Source organism: Stegodyphus dumicola, chromosome 8, assembly GCF_044657685.1.
Source record: "Stegodyphus dumicola isolate Sdum_Otavi_A_Nest chromosome 8, ASM4465768v1".
NCBI lineage: Eukaryota > Metazoa > Arthropoda > Arachnida > Araneae > Eresidae > Stegodyphus > Stegodyphus dumicola.
Window position 1 is genome coordinate 150,924,760 of NC_140775.1, and position 16,954 is coordinate 150,941,713.

The 16,954-nt window shown below is 31.8% G+C and overlaps 1 protein-coding gene across 1 annotated transcript in view; it reads right to left on the reverse strand.

The window, feature by feature from the left end:
• Positions 1 to 746: 746 nt before the first annotated feature.
• The window catches only part of LOC118189131 (ATP-dependent RNA helicase DDX54), an 86,103-nt gene continuing 69,895 nt past the window's right edge, over positions 747 to 16,954 (reverse strand). The window contains exons 14-17 of the mRNA XM_035359674.2: positions 11,595 to 11,699; positions 9,322 to 9,426; positions 3,082 to 3,188; positions 747 to 983 (exon numbers count right to left, since the gene is read on the reverse strand). Coding sequence (XP_035215565.1) covers positions 817 to 983; positions 3,082 to 3,188; positions 9,322 to 9,426; positions 11,595 to 11,699 — 484 coding nt within the window. The 3' untranslated portion in view covers positions 747 to 816. The remainder of the gene's footprint in view (positions 984 to 3,081; positions 3,189 to 9,321; positions 9,427 to 11,594; positions 11,700 to 16,954) is intronic.

The following is a 16,954-nucleotide window of genomic DNA, read 5'->3' on the forward strand; positions in this document are numbered from 1 at the left end:
CTTCTTTCATCACATCATTGGCGGCGGAGACATCTGTGGTTCTGCGTCAAGGGTAGACGAAGCAATGGATGTCTTGCGGACAGACCACTCTGCTGTAAATGACGTCAAATGGTACAAGCAGACACTGGATGATGCGTTACAGACTGAATGTGCTGTGCTATGGTTCATGATGTGATTGAGCGATCTGTCATTGCCATGCCCACAATGTTCCTGTCATCACGTGAAGTGGTGCACTGAGGTGGATGCGATCGAACACATCGGTCCGTCGTAATCCAACGGTCACATATTCGCATTACAGTTGTTTGGTTTTGTCCAACACGACTACCGATTTTCCTGAAAGATAATCCACACTCTCGGTAGGCCACTATCCTTCCTCTGTCGAACTCGGATATTTGATCAAACGATGACCTTTGTTTACTACGAATCATAATTGATTGTTTTTTTTTTGGGGGAAAAAAAAAAAAAATTGCCGAACTTGAAATCGTTGAAAACGCCAAGCCTTAAATGGCGCGCGTGATGTGCGTCTGCGCTGAATTTCTAATCATTTGCATATCTCACCTCCGCTAATGCATGTTGTAAATTTCATGTTATTTGCATGCTTCCTTCAGGGTGTTGCATTTACGGTGGCCAGCAGTGTATATAAGAAACAAAATGAAAACGTCAAATATAATTTGAATATCATGACAATGGCTTTCTTGTGTTGAAAATTCTGAGCTAAATATAAAATGAGAAATAAGAAATGATAATTTTTGTGGAAAAAAGCAATTATATTTTCATATTTACAAAATAATATGTATGTACAATATCATTTCAATATCATTTATTTTTCTGCTTTTTTGCACGGTTTAATTTAATTTTCTGTTTTTTCTTTATATGTTCCAACTGTCGCTCTCTCTTCTTCCTTGCTTTGAGAATTTCTTCCTTAGTTTTCAGTTCTCTTTTTGGAGGTTTGTTAAACTTGCCTTTCACACCCTTTTGTTTACCTAAAATCAAAACTCAGGTTTATTAAAAAAATTGCAATGAATCTTATATAGAACAACAATTTCATGATGCACAATAAATCAGGAAATTCTATGACATGAAATAATGCCAGTAATAAAACCTACGTGAGGAATAAATATTATTCTAGAAACTGGACTTAAGACTCTGTTCAGCTTATTAATAAATCTGCAAGATTGGCTAATTTGTATATCAAATAAACTTCAGATAAAGCATACAATACTTCTTTTTAGATAATATTTTCTATAAAGCAATATGGAAAATATGAAAGTTTCCTAATTCACTTGCTGCAACAACAAAGGTGATTGTGTAAAGGTTATTATATCAAAACTGTTTAAGCTAAAAAAAAGAAAAGTAAATTTTTAAAGAAATCCACCACTTCAGATCTAGATAAGAATAGATAAGCAAGGGTATATTTTACTTTCCAATGATAATTCATCAAAAAATGTGTTGTATGTTTGCCAAAAGGGTTTTTGCTGCTATTCTCATTACAATTTTATGACTTGGGTGCATTTTCTTTTTATCATATTAAGGTTACAAATTCAAAGTTCGTGATACTTCACATTTGATTACAAATCTCCTTCAGACATTTCAATCTAGATAGTTAGAATATGAGGCAACGTACAAAATGTGAAGTATTTTCACTATTTTACATTAGGCAATGCAATCAGTACTTTGTTCGTTTTGTAAAAAGCTGATAACATTGTTCTAAATTTTGGTTCATCTTTACATTACGCATAGTTTATGGAAAGAAAATGACAACTAGGATTCTGCTGGCAAATGTTATACTTTTAATGCCCAAATAATAAAGGACATATATCCATTCTACATATAAGATAAACTGATGCTTGAATTCTTTTAAGACTACTGAGACAGAGATGACAACTTTTAGTGACAAAAGAATTATAAGTTTGCATGTGCTCCATTTTGGATGTAAAATTTTTTACATGTAAGCAGCCAAAAAGTAATTTCTATGAGATGATTGATCATTATGCAATTAGAGATAAAATCTTAGCCCTAAAAAGGGCCAAAATGAGAATCTGATACTAAACACATTTACTGAAAGAAAACAATATTTCTGGCATTGTTTAAAAAAATGCCCTCGCCAGCATCCTTCTTCCTTAGAACATTCAGTTAATTAAAATAAGCAATTACAATATACTGTCACATGGCAACTGCAATAAAATGCATTCTTTGGACAAACAAAAGTTCCAGATTGCATACATTTTTTTTTGGAAAATTAGTAATTAAAACAAATTTCTCTAGTTTTCTGTATATTACTAAAGCAGCCAGAAGCCAGTAAAAGATCAGTACTTCTGCAGATATAGTCTTAGCTAAAATAAAAAAAAAACTTCAAAAGCCAAAATATTTTAATAGTAATTAAAAATAAAAAACATAAAGAGGAAACAATGCACAAACATATCTATTTCAAGAATAAAGGTTCTTAATTTTTAGTAGAGAGGTCAGACACACAAATCAGATTAAATTCCCCCCCCCCAAAAAAAAACAGCAATGTGCATGAATATATAAATCTTTCAGGTTTATGAAAAGATCTGAAATTTATGTATTTTCTTTTACATAGCATTTGCAAGTAATTACTTTTAGTCTTTTCCGGTAGGTAAATGGGGAAAAAAAAAAAAAAAAAAAAAAAAAAAATCAAATGAAGTAGTTATGATCTGTTTTATTTCTTAGCATATTATATCACGAATTAAAATAACATATTAAACACCTTCAATCCCCTTTCCAAAAGTTAAATTTTTGTCTCACAAAGAAAGATTTAATCCTTCCGGGGGGGGGGGGGAGGATTTACAATGATCATATTCAGTTTCCAAAAATTAGGATAAGAAAACCATTTTTCTAAAATACTTATTGTGTTTAATTTTTGTATTTTAATAATACTTAAATATTTCATTTTCATGCCAGAAAGGATTTGAAATTTTAATATTTCATTCACAAGCTAAAATAAAGTCAAAATTAGCATTTTGCACATGAATTTTAAAAAATTTATTCATTAAAAATTCACATTCTTTAAGATATGATCTCACAATCAGAGAAATATAAATAACAACATTAAATAATTACCTTTCGTGCGTTTTAACATTCCTCTGTTTTTCCCAAACTGGCTTTCCCCATCACTGTCATCATCATGCTGATATTTTATTTTATTCTTTTGTTGCCAATTTTTGTAACTTAACAACATATTAAGGAGAAAGATTTAATTTGCAGAATCTAATAATAATAATTTCAAACATATATACTCATAATAAAATTTTAAGACTACATTTCATACTAATATTACGTTAGACAAAGATTTGAACCGCAAAATCAATAGACTCAATTTGATAAGATATTTAAAACAATACTTTTTACAAATCAAAATGAATTAGTCTGCTCACTTACCCAACTACACATGGGGGGAGGGTAGCAAATGCAAACATCAGTCTTTCTATAACCACATTTATTAATGGTTTTTGCTGCTCTTATCACTGCAGCGATTAATGATGCTGGATGTTGTATCACTGGACCAAGTTTAAACCCTGGATAAGAAATATTTGTTTGTAAACGCATAGTGTCTGTTAAGCACTTAAAGTAATGGTGAGTAGAAAGTTCTCTCAAGAAGTATGGTGGTAGGGAAAGAAGGATGAAACACCCTCCAACAGAGTTGTACACTTAGCAGTGGTAGCTCGTGGCTAAAATTAGTGGGGGTGCTGTTCCAAATAAAATTTAACCTTATGTTTTAAAATTGTCTGAAAGGAAACAAACAAGCATAAAAAGAAAATTTATTTTGAAACATCAGGAAATCTTACAATACAAAAATTAAGCATTTCTTAATTACTTTAACCAAAATTTTTACAGTTCACTCTTTGTCTATTCATTTAAAAATGAAATCCATTCTTCTTGTTTTACTTTGCGCAAAACAATCAATAATTTTCTCCTTGATCTCTGGATGACAACTGAGGAAATTTTTCTTTATTGAAAGCAATGCAAGTGCATTTAGTCTTTCTGAATTCTAGTGCTTCTTAGAACAGTTTTCATTCTTTTCAATGTTTCAATGTAGTCATGGGAACTCTCAAGGGAATTTTTATCAGTTTTGTAATTCCACTAAGAACATAATCTAGATTATTTTCGAAGATAAATTTCAGTAACTCATTTAATTTGCAGTATTCATGGATATCAGACCTACAATAGAATACTTTTAATTTAAGCTTTTCTTTGTCAATCATTGGATATGCTTCAGTAGTCAGTACTATTTCTTCCGTAGAATGTTCATTCCTAAAACTAGCGAAGCATTTCTTGTTTAACAATTTAGAAGCTGCTAAGTGTTTATTGGAAGAGTGCGTATATGTGATTATGGCAAAGCCTCGAGGGCTATCTGCCTAAGAGGAGGGATGCCATCGTGGAGGACTTCCTAAGAGTAACTGGCTCGTATACACGTTACACATGGGGAAAACCACGAAAACACACACGCAGGCAGCCCATTCGCGGGATTCGAACCTCGGACCGAACTACCAGTGTTCAGCGACTTTACCGCTCAGCCGCTGGTGGGCCGTTTAGTGGAAGAATATCTCTGCATTATATCAATACATAGTATAAAGTCAAATATTTCCTTCTATTCTGCCATCGGTGTCTTTGGAAAATTCTTACAGTACTTTGAGTTTCTTAATTCTAAGATATCAGTTTTGGAATTTGTTATATATTCGTTAACTTTAAACACACTAATTTCTCTGAATTGCATTTGATTGTATGTTATTTCAACATGAGGCATCTGATAAAAAAGCTCTAACCCACTAACCCAAACTTGAAATTATCATCAGTTAGATATTTTAAAATTCCCATTGCTAACAGTTCTTTCATTTGTTGTTCTGTATTTGATGTTGATTGAATTTCACTAAGGCAATTTTTTAAAAGGTTGCAAATTTTTATGAACTCTGTTTATGGTCCATATGATGAAGTTCCACCTTGTGGAGGAATACCACATGCTTGGAGTAAAAAGAAATTCACTTTTCAAACAACATGCCAGAATTTCGGCACTGCAAGAGCGACAGTGCTCTTTTCTCTGCCCGTTGCTTTCTGTGTGCGCATGCGCAGAGCAGCCAAACACTACATCGCTGGAACTGTGAAGCGCGCAGTTCCAAAGACTTTCGTACCTTTTTGACAAAGTGGGGGATGGTTACTGACATAAAGCTTAAGGATTATGTATTGTAAAAGTATAAAGAAAGAATTAAAGACTAAAGGGCACACTATATTAAATATTAAAAATAATAATAAGTGGAAATTGGGGGTGCTGCAGTTCCAGTGCTTATTATGAGCCGCCACTGACACTTAGTATATTGGAACATTACCTGCACAACAACTGGTGAAATTCTGGTATCCTGCCTACTTATTGTCTTGACAATTACCAAAAATCTGTATTTTTCCAGTCTCCTAACATAGTACCTCAAAATGATAGCAAACAGAAATGGCCCATATCGCTTTCCATTTGTTTTTATAAATTACATTTATTATTGAATGTACTGTATAAAGTTAGAAGTTAATGATTTTAACGAAAAAGCTGCATACAATAATACTTATCGGAGTTGGATAACATTTAATAGTTTTATACCACTGTAAATCACTGCAAAAATAATCCTCATCCATCATTTCTTTTTTGTTCATTTTTTATGTCATAAAAGTCCATGTGCTAAGTAATACCATCATAAAATATGCAGAAAATTATACAGTACTTCAAATATCAGCCTCAGCTAAACAGTTTGAGAACCTTGCATAAATTAAATATATTAATAGTTCAAAGCAAACTATACTTTTAACCAGACACCATTCTTGAAAACAACTTAGATGGTGCTCTAGGGAGCTGCTCATGCTGCCTATGCTTGGAGCAGAGGCTCTATGTAACATCATAAGTTTCTGTGAGTTAGCTCAAAGAATGTCAATGGTGATAAGATTATTTTCAAAAATGAGCTCAGATCAGCTGTGCACACTAAAGCTTTGCCAGTAGAACTCACTGTTCCTATTTAATATCAATAATATGGCCGCTGAGCTCATTTGCGCACATCAAAGTGCATATTTTATATATGAGCTAGGTTTGTACATGATTAAAAAAATGTTAAAACAATGCTTTCAAAATTTTAATTTTTACCTCCTCAAGAATAATGCATGCAGTATTCTATTCAAATTTAATGAGAAATATTCAAACTGATATCCTTACATATCACTTAGGAAGATTGAATAAATTTCTGTAATAACATTTAGGGTGGGGGATGTTATTTACATCTTCTAACATTATTGCTAATAACAGAGATGAAATAGATGAAACAAATGAATAAAGAAAGGACAATCAAGAAGACAGAATTTTAGTTCTCCTTCAATTCAGTTTTAGAGATCAAATGTTGCTTTTCACATCATAAAACATAGGAAGGATAATTAAACAAATAAAATGATAATCTGAATTCAAATCTCTATAAAACTGCACATAATGATAGTTTACATTAATTAATGACAGTTTAATAAAAGAGATTAATTAACTAAAAAATATTCCTGAAGTCAGATTTTCAAAATATTCTGATGCTTAGAATTTAGGGAAAGCACTGGAATCCAAAATTTAGGGGCAGCAAATATTTCAAACTTAGACACTTGGCAGCATAACTTAGGATCCACAGAGACTGTATCAGGGGATAAGATACCTAGCGCAGGCCCTCGATAAACTTTAAGTATATGTGGGAATTTATTTATTTAGGACTCAGATAAGCCTTCATGTGCAAGAATAAGATGTAAGTATAATAAATAACTAATACAATTGGGCTTAATTGTCTCAGTGCGCGATAGAAGCAAGACAAAATTTAGTGGAACAACTTGTCTTTTGTCCCTAATCTCATGATGCATAGCAAATAATGTATAGCGGACGCCACTAAGCTAGGCTAAAATTATACTCTACTGATTCGAAGGACTCTCAATCAATATATCAGATTGCGCTATTCCTTAACTTTCTGATTTGATTCAGCATATTATTTTTTTTGCACCCTGTTTTTTTTTTTAACAGCAATTTACAAAAATTAAAGTTTTAACTTTCGATTATGTTGAAAACAGTTTCTAATTCTGGAGCTGCAACAGGATCTACAAAGCAAAAAGCATGTTTCAATGTCAATTAAACAAAAGTGGAATTGCTGCAAAAAATGGATAAAGGTATATCCGTTTCAAAATTATGTGAGGAGTATGGCATTGGAAAGTCAACTGTATATGACACAACAAAACAGAAAAAGGAAATTTTTTTAGTGGATTCCAACACCCCACTCTCAATGAATAATGGAAAAATTATTCGTTCAGCTAAAAGTGAAGATCATGACAAAGTGATGACTGAGTGGGTCAGACAGCGTCGCAGTGAAGGCTGCCATTGATGGGTCCAATGCTAATGGCTTAAGTTAAAATATTTCACTAAGAAATGACTTTAAAAACTGACTGCACATATTCAAAAGGTTAGTTAACTAAATTTAAAAATCGTTGTGGTATAGGTAATCAGGAATTTCAAGTGAAAAAGCTTCAGCTGATACTGAAGCTGCTGAACTATTTGCAGATGAATTCATTGAACTCGTTAATAGTTTAAAGCTATCTTCAGAACAAATTTATATACAATGCTCGTGAAACTGGTCTTTTATGGCAACATGTACTGCAAAATACCTTGGCAACGTCTAGAGAAAAGGCTCCAACTAGTGCCAGAGATTCCAAAGCAAGATTAACAATTTTAGCATGTGCAAATGCTGCAGGAACGCACAAGAGTAAACTTTTCGTAATCGGGAAAAATACACAACCTCGAGCATTTAAATGAGTAAAGAGTTTGTCATTATATATTATGCAAATAAAAGAACACGGTTGACACGAGTGTTAATTAATGATTGGTTTGAAAATCATTTCATACCCGAGGCTCCAAAAAATTCGGTTGGTTTACCTGATGACGTAAAATAAATTTCTGATTGTACACAACTGTTCGGCTCATATTTCACTTAAAGTTTTAGCGAAAGATGATGTATCCATATTATTCTTTCTTCCAGACTGTACATTCACCGTTCAGCCTACAGTTATAAGAATAGTGCGCCCGCCAAAATGCAAATATAAAGTAGAATTTTTTAAATCCATGTTAAATTTCTTAAATAATGGCAAGACTATTCAAGAATTTTTGGAATAGTTTAGTATAAAATTTGCTGTATGGAGCATCGCCAAGATCGCGCGAGGATGTGCCTCCAGATAGTTGGGGGGGGGGGGGAAACGCTTGGCATAATTTATGCCCAACTAGCATATTTCATGGGGAGGATGATGAATATGATAGCCACGAATGTGAAGGTTTTCGGATATTGCAAACCAAAGGTTAAATTTTCTAATTAATAGATTTTTTAAAGAAATTTGTGGAAGCGGTAATAAATGAACATGATATATATATAACAAGTTTTTCATTGCGATGACAATGGCCCAATTATTAATCAATTAACGAACGGCAAAATCTGTAGTATGGTTTTAGATCCAGAAAATACCGCTACCAATAGTGAAGAAAAGGATAGGGTTATTGGAAAATGAAAAAAAATTTTGATTCACAAGTTAGTCAAAATTCTTGATGCAATAACTGCAGAACTTGAACAATGGAACTTTGTAACTGAATAAGAAATTATGTCTGTCTACAGAATTAAAGACAAAATATTAGCCCCAGAAAAGCAAGTTGAACAACTTTCATTGAAAGAAATGTTTAATAACATAAATAATATTACGCTTTTTTTTAATAAATTTAAAATTTTGATACCATTAAGACAAGTGCTTCATTATTTCATATTTTTAATTTCTACATGCCATCTTACAAGTTTTAAACTGGTGATCTCGGAATCACCAAAGTCCCAATGAGCATAGATCTCGGACTTTGTACTGTATATCTAACAATCTAGAAGGAACAGAAGATAATTATTTATTTATGGATCAGAATAACAGTGACTGTGAAGATGAAACAGAGTTCGATGATGTGCCTGAAATGGAAGACAAATATGACAAACTTTTTACGTTATCTAATAATGAAAATTTTTAAGTTTATAAAGTATGTCATTTCTTTTAAATAAACTGCATTTAGGTATGCACAGAAATGTAACTTTTTATGCTCATCTTTCCCTTATTTTTAAATCTTTCAGTTTTATAGCTAGTGTATAATGTGCAACCATAAACTTCACTCTTATTTAATTTTATGAATACATCTGAAAGATGAACAATTTTTAAAAACCATGAAATACACGCTTTTTATAGTGGGGGGGTGGAGAGGGAATTCAATGAAAATATAGACAAATATTAGGATACAGGTCTGATTTATAACTCTTAGGAATCCAAACGCCACTTTCTGTCTTCATTTTTTTAGAATGCTCTTGATCATCATTTCTCACAAATTTCTTTTTCTTTCGATCCCTAAAAAATAAAATAATTATTTGATAACTTAAAGCACAGATGCCTACCATTATTCTTATAATTTAATAAAAAAGAAGAATGATAATAGCACAATCTATCACTCTCAGACTATGAAGACAGAAATTAAAATACTGAATAGCATTATAAAAATATAAAACATTTACGGTTTACTGAATCTTCCACAACCAAACATCAGATTTTCCTTATATCAATAATTGGTAAGTGCTATTAGAAAGGTTAATGTATAATATGTTTGATAATAATAATTATATTCAAAACAAAAAGGAGAAGTCAAAGCCTAACTAATTATCATAAAGTTATGAAGGTAAAATCACATTAAGATTGATAATAGCACAATCTATCACTCTCAGACTATGAAGACAAATTAAAATACTGAATAGCATTATAAAAGTATAAAACATTTACAGTTTACTGAATCTTTCACAATCAAACATCAGATTTTCATTATATCAATAATTGGTCAGTGCTATTAGAAATGTTAATGTATAAGATGTTTTATAATAATAATTATATTCAAAACAAAAAGAAGAAGTCAAAGCCTAACTAATTATCATAAAGTTATCAAGGTAAAATCACACTAAGATATTAACTTCATTTTTAAAATGCAAAATATGGATAATTCACTGAAGTGAATACTAAATCGCTATTTTTCACTAAATTAGTAAAAGTTCTATAACTAAAATTAATGTAATGGGTTTAATCAGTAAATAAAATTTATGCAGGTGATGCAGCATAATGCATGTATGAGTTTCAAATTTGATTAACAAAATTATATTTTAAAATAAAGTTGAATATTATCATTTACTGTTCAGACTAAAATTACTATTATTAAAAAAAAAAAAAAAAAAAAAAAAAAAAAAAAAAAAAAGTTTAGTTACTAAAAACACTTTTTCAATTTATTTTTATACTAAAAATACAATAAAAAATACAGATTCTATCAAAACTTTTTTAACATAATGAAATTCAGCACTTTAATGATATTTACATATTTCTCGCACAGGAATGGATCAATAAAAAACTTTGTTGCTTGTAACGCTTGTACCTATTGGCTATCACATGCTTTAGTACTAAATCCTGTCACACAGAAAGGATTAGGAGAAAAGGTTCTTGGCTTTTATTTTGCTTGTTTTAAAAGGTTAAAAATTATCTGCTCAGTCAATTATGCTAGTTGACGATAGTCTATTAATCTTGGAGGAATTTTACCATACATAATTTACCTAGAATTGATATACAAATACTATACCAAAGACTGTCAATGTAAAACAAGTATACAGCTGTATAAACTCGCAAATTTGAGGTTCGGTGCCGCAATGGCTAGCGGGTTGTGCACCACAAGTTCGGGGTTCGATCCCCAGGCTGAGCAAGGTTGACTCAGCCTTTCATCTAGATGCTCATGCACGGTCTAGAAAGCGACTGTCCGGTGGCACAGTGGCTTAGCGCGTTGCCCAGTTGCACCACAGGTTCAGGGTTCAGTCCCCGGGCTGGGCAAGGTTGACTCAGCTTTTCATCCCTCAAGTGGATTGATAAAATGAGTATCGAGTTTGCTTGGGAACTAAACACTGGGGGGCCTGCAACAAGCTGACCACTTGCCCAGGGCATATATTGATGCACCCCGGAGCCCAAAGGTCAAGAAAGCAGAAAAAGAGGACTGCAGGTCATGGCCTACTAGGGCTGTTGCACCTCTGAGTTTAGTTTAAATTCACAAATTTAACAAAAATTTAATGAAAACTTGATTTTGGGTCAAATATTTAAAAGTGCTTTTAATTTCAAGAAATTATTTCATGACAGACGAAGTAAAACACCTCCATAGAAAACCTGCTCGAAACATAAGCTATTGCACTAAATAACATACCTCACAATTAAAGAATAAAAGATTAATGCAGATTACTGAACTTCAAATGAAAGGACGAATTTTTCTGGACTGAATTAAATAATTTGATATGGAGAAGTCAGTTAGCAAAGATGGGGTGTACTGGAATAAGGCAGATTCTTTAACAATTAATAAGTCTTTAACAACAAGTAAACAATTAAAAATTTAAAGGAGACACTATTATAGAGATATTTTTGTAATTATACAATTTTTTTTATATGGCAAAATCCCCATACAGACAACCTTTGCAATATGAAAATATAAAAATGTATCATACCAACGCATAGTACTTTTCATTTTCTGTAAAGTTAATTCATCATCTCCTGTCAGGTCTAGCACAGCTCCAGCTGCTTGATGCTCAAAATTGTTATCTAAGCCCAAACTACAAATAAAAACAACCCAAAATTGTACTTTCATGTTTCGTAAATAATTAAATGCTTTATATATATCCCAAATTCAAACACACATGAAAATTTACTGCAATCTAAATTGATGTATTTAAAATTTAACATAAATCAACATGACCTACATTAAACATACTCAAGATACCAGATTGCCAAAAATAACTTTAATACAAATAAAATAATTTAATAATACATGTTCAATTTAAACAAACTCTAATCCAATTACTTTATATAAAAATGAAAGTGCATTTAATTAAGCATCACTTACTTAATTTTATCTGCGTAGATACTTTCAAGGGGGTAAAAATTTACATTAAATTTTATTTAACAAGAATGCAGTTTATTTAACCAACCAATCTATTAACTGCTGATCAGTTCTAGCTATAAGAATTTTCTAGAATATGCTACTAAAATCTGAAACAAAATGATTCAGAGATAAATAAATAAAAATGACTTTGTATTCAAAATACATTATACTCAGTGTAACATTACAAATTTTGCTAATAGTAAACAGTTTTCATTCTGGTGTGTGTGTGGACCTGAAATCAAGTTTGCTAAGTCCTTTCCTTCCACATTCCAGTTAAATGAATGAAAAAGGGGGTTCAAGAATGAATGATTTCAACTGGGGACTCCTTGTTTTTGAAGCATGGAGAGATTGGACTGTTCTTGATTTGGTTACGCAGAGATGCACTAAATGTGCTAAAACGTTTTTGATGTATAAAGTTCAAAATGTAACATTTTTTTGAGATGTTTAATCTGTCAAATAAATTGTTAAGTTTTTGAATAAAAAAGTCCTTAAAAGGCAAACATATCTGTTTTTCTACTTGAGAAATTTCTATGGGAATAAATCCCACTATTAACAGAGAGAAGCCAAATGGATCACCCATTGTTACAGTTTAAATATTATTAGAACAGCACAATTATGAGCATCCACTAAAGCAGTTCTCAGACCTGTCACCAGCTAGTTGTATATACAAATAAAGAGTCTTTAGTTTACTCTTCAGATATCTTAGAAAACATGGGTATCAGTTCCTGTTACTGATGTGGAAATTAGCATGCGTAGATCAGCAGGAATTTAAAATTCATTGGACACTCAGGTCTGTAAATATCTTACAGGAGTAAAATACAAAAATGTTTTATATTAAGAAGTGGACCATCAATGCCTATGATCAACAGCATTTTAATTCTCCCCTGAAACCACTGAAATATGGCACACAACTGAAATATGTTCAAGAAATTAAGCAGTATATTAAAAGAAAAAGATTTCAAGTACATCTTGCACACACAAAAAAAGGAACAGTTCTATACCTTCCGTTCTTCTGGACCGATTGTCGAAATTTAAATTGCATTTTTCGTGTCTCAAAAGCGTGACTTAGGATATACATAGGATTTCTTCAAATATATATATATAAACCATTAAATACAAAGTCAAAAGCAATTCAAAACCTAATCCAGCTGATACCAGCATCAAGTGGTGGTAATAATGCAAAATAATTTAAATTAAATTAATATGCTTAAAATCTATCCCATATTTGATTTGAAATAAGCCATATGCAATAAATAATACAAAACAAAAGCATGGTGGTAAATTGCATGAAAGGTGTAAAAAATGTTAAAACCCAAAATGAAAAAGGAACAGATAAATTTACATCTTTCACTGCAAAATCAAACATCTGTGGGTTGGTGCAATGAACATCAGCCTGTTTTTGAACTAACAGACACAAATTAAAAATTAGACTTTAATACTTAACATAATCTTACAAAATTAGTCAAAGTACTCTGCGTCTTTATCAGTCCAACCCCTACAGGTCGAAGTAAGTAGTGAGAGGGATAATAATAATTAAAAAAAAAAAAAAAAAAAGAACTATAGCATTAAAACTATAAACAAGCTTAAATCTGAAGTGGAAACACATTAAATAATAAAAATTTTTTTTTTGCTGCACTTCACTTTAACTTATTTCATTTGAAAGTGAGATACAATCCTCTACTTCTTTAACAAAGTGGGCAGTTACACCAGCTAAAATATTAGTTTTTATTAACATCAAATATTTGCACAGTTATTTATTCATCAATCTTACCTGAATAAATTAGGATAAAGTAAAAGCCCTAGCTCTTTAAATAAATGTAAGTCTTATCTATCTAATACTATGCTTTTAAAATTATCGTGATGTAACCACCAACAAAATGAAAACAAAAACAAAACATTGGAAGGTTACTATATTTTAATCTACATTTTTAACATGTTTTTACTAGGTTTAAAAAACCCTTCCAGTAATGTGCCCTTTTGGCATTGCCGATTGCAGCCCAAAAGAGAGATATCTAACAAGATATTTATTATAAGAGTCCCAAACAGAAAACTTTGAGACTTTACGGCAAACAGTTTTTAAGTTATACGGCATATGTACACATAGACATCACGACGAAACTAGTCAAAATGGATTTGGAAAACGAGTATTTCCATTGAAATCTTAAAACCAAAAAATTTTCATGGTTATAACACCTTAGTTCGTACAAGGAAGTAAAAATCAGAAAGGTGCATAACCAGATGTTATAGAAGTCCCATATATAAAATTTCAACATTCTACAGCCAACTGTCTTGAATTACATGAAATATTAAAAAATCCTTCCAACAAAGTGCTCTTCTGGCACTGCTGATAAGAAGAGAGATGCACAACTAGATTTTATAGCAGTCCCATAATTTCAACATTCTATGACTAATCGCTTTTTAATTACATGAGATACTCCATTTTGGAATAAACAGTCCTTTATTCTGTCTGTATATACAGATGTCATTAAAAAAAAAATTCAGAATGAATATTTTCATTGAAAACTGAAAACCGAAAATTTTCACAATTACAATACATTCCTTTACTTCATACAAGGAAGTAAAAAGCTTAAAAATTTTCTTTTTACACATACCGAGTTTAAAAAACAAAACATGTAAAGAAAAGTAATTCAACCCACGGGGAAAAAAAAATAAAAAACCATTTGAAAATTTGATCCACATAGGTAGGGTGACCATTTGTTTCAGATTCCAGCTCTGTGTTCTACATGGATAGGAGTCCAGCAATTAAAGATTCGTTAAAATAAATTTAGTTGCTAAAGTATTCCACTTATGGATCATATTATTTTTGGAAGCTTGTACTGGTGGCATTGGGCATATAATGATATGCTATTATGAAGCATATTTTTATGTGTGGGGAGTGACATACTGGTGATGGTGTTGACAATATGCCAGCATGCTGTCATGGTGAGGACAGCATGGAACTTTTCAATGAACCCAAAACTGACTTAGTCTATCCTTCTGTTGTACATCAATCACATGGCACTAATAAATCATTTAGCTCAAGTAATCCCTTAATATGTGTAATGTTTCATCTGCACTGGTGATGTGGTATATGTTTGTGGCCATATGGTCAGGAATCAGCATCTTAACAGACAGACAAATGACAGCAGAGGCCAACAGTTCTTCATTCTCTCACGAGCTCTCAGATGATGTACACACATTCATTGACATCTGTTTTCCATGCCACCAGACCGATTGCATTGACTAGGTATGCTCGATGTCAACAACTCAGTCCTTCAACTACTATGACCTATAAATACATACATCTCATCAATTAAATCAAGTGCTACAGTAAGCATTTTTAGAGGTTAGGAAAACAAACTGTATTTTCTCCTGTTAAGGTGTAACAGATTTAATTTTTTAGTACAAATACTAAAATTTCCTAAACTAAATTTTTTCAGAATTCTTCCAAATATTGAGCAAGGAAAGAAGTTGCAAATTGCATGGCAAAAATATTTTCTTTTATAAAACAAACGAAAATTTATTCTAATGTTCGCTACATTGGATGCAATTCAACATTTTCAGTTATTTATGGTAACACATACATGACACATTGAGTCCCCCACTCAAAAACTATGAAGGCAAATTAAGAAACAGCATCTTCCTATATTGTTAGGCAACATTTTTGCAAAAACGAATTTGATGAGAAGAAATGGCACATTGCATTGACTGAAGCAGTATTTTTATTCCACATGATCATGCACAATCAGTTGTTTAGGTCTACAGATTGAATATCAAAAATTAAAGTATTAAAAAAAATTGATGACCATTTACACACATACTTCAGATCACAAAGATTTAAAGTTGTTTCTGATCCTTGTTAGATATTTTGACCACAAAAAAGTCCTCATGTTAAAATTCTAGGTTTAATCACTCTTTCCTGGAGAATGGCCCACTAGTGGCTGAATGGTGAAGCTGTTGAACACCGGTAGTTCTTCTGATCGGGATTCGATTCCAGGCAAATACAGTCAAAAGTCGTTAATTCGGACACACATAATCCGGACCTCAAAGCTAAAAACTTTCTGCACATGCGCATAGGCGTTTACGCATGCGTGTAAGACCTTTACGGCTGCGCATATGCGTGTGCGCAAGCGCAGAATACGTTTTCGCGTGCGCGTTTAATGTATAACAGACGGTATAAGCTAAAATTATCTAATTATCTATTTCAGTTAATGTTGATGATTGCGTTATTCCTTAATCTTTGAATTGGATCCGGCTTATTATTTTTTGCAGACTGTAAGAGCAATTTTATAAAAGCAAACTTGAACTTTCTATTATGTCAAATATTTTCTGATGCTGGAGCTCCCAAAGGATTTACAAAACGAAAGTATGTTTCGATGTCCATCAAACAAAAAGTGGAATTGCTGCAAAAAATGTATAAAGACATGAAGAAAGTGACAGAGAGGTTAGTGAAAATGAAAAAATTTCGATTGACAAGTCAGTCGGTATTCTCGGCACAGCAATTACGGGACTTGAACAGCGGGACTTTGTAACTGAACAAGAAATTATGTCTGTTTATAGAATTAAAGAGAAAGTATTATCACATAAAACGAAGCAACTTAAACAACTTACATTGAAAGAAATGTTTAATAAAGTAAACAAATAAATATCAAGCTTTTTTTTTTTTTTTTTTTTTTTTTTAAATTTTGATACCCTTTAGATCATAATTGTTCTTTATTTCATAAATTACGGTTTCATATTTTCAATTTTAGAATTTCTGCATGCCATCTTACGAGATTTAAACTGATGATCTATAATCCGGAAAAATCGATAATCCGGAATCGCCGAAGTCCCGACGAGTCCGGATTAACGACTTTTGACTGTAGTTGTTTTCCTCATTTGTAATGTGTATACAAGCCAGTTTCCCTCAGGAAAAGGAAAATTTTC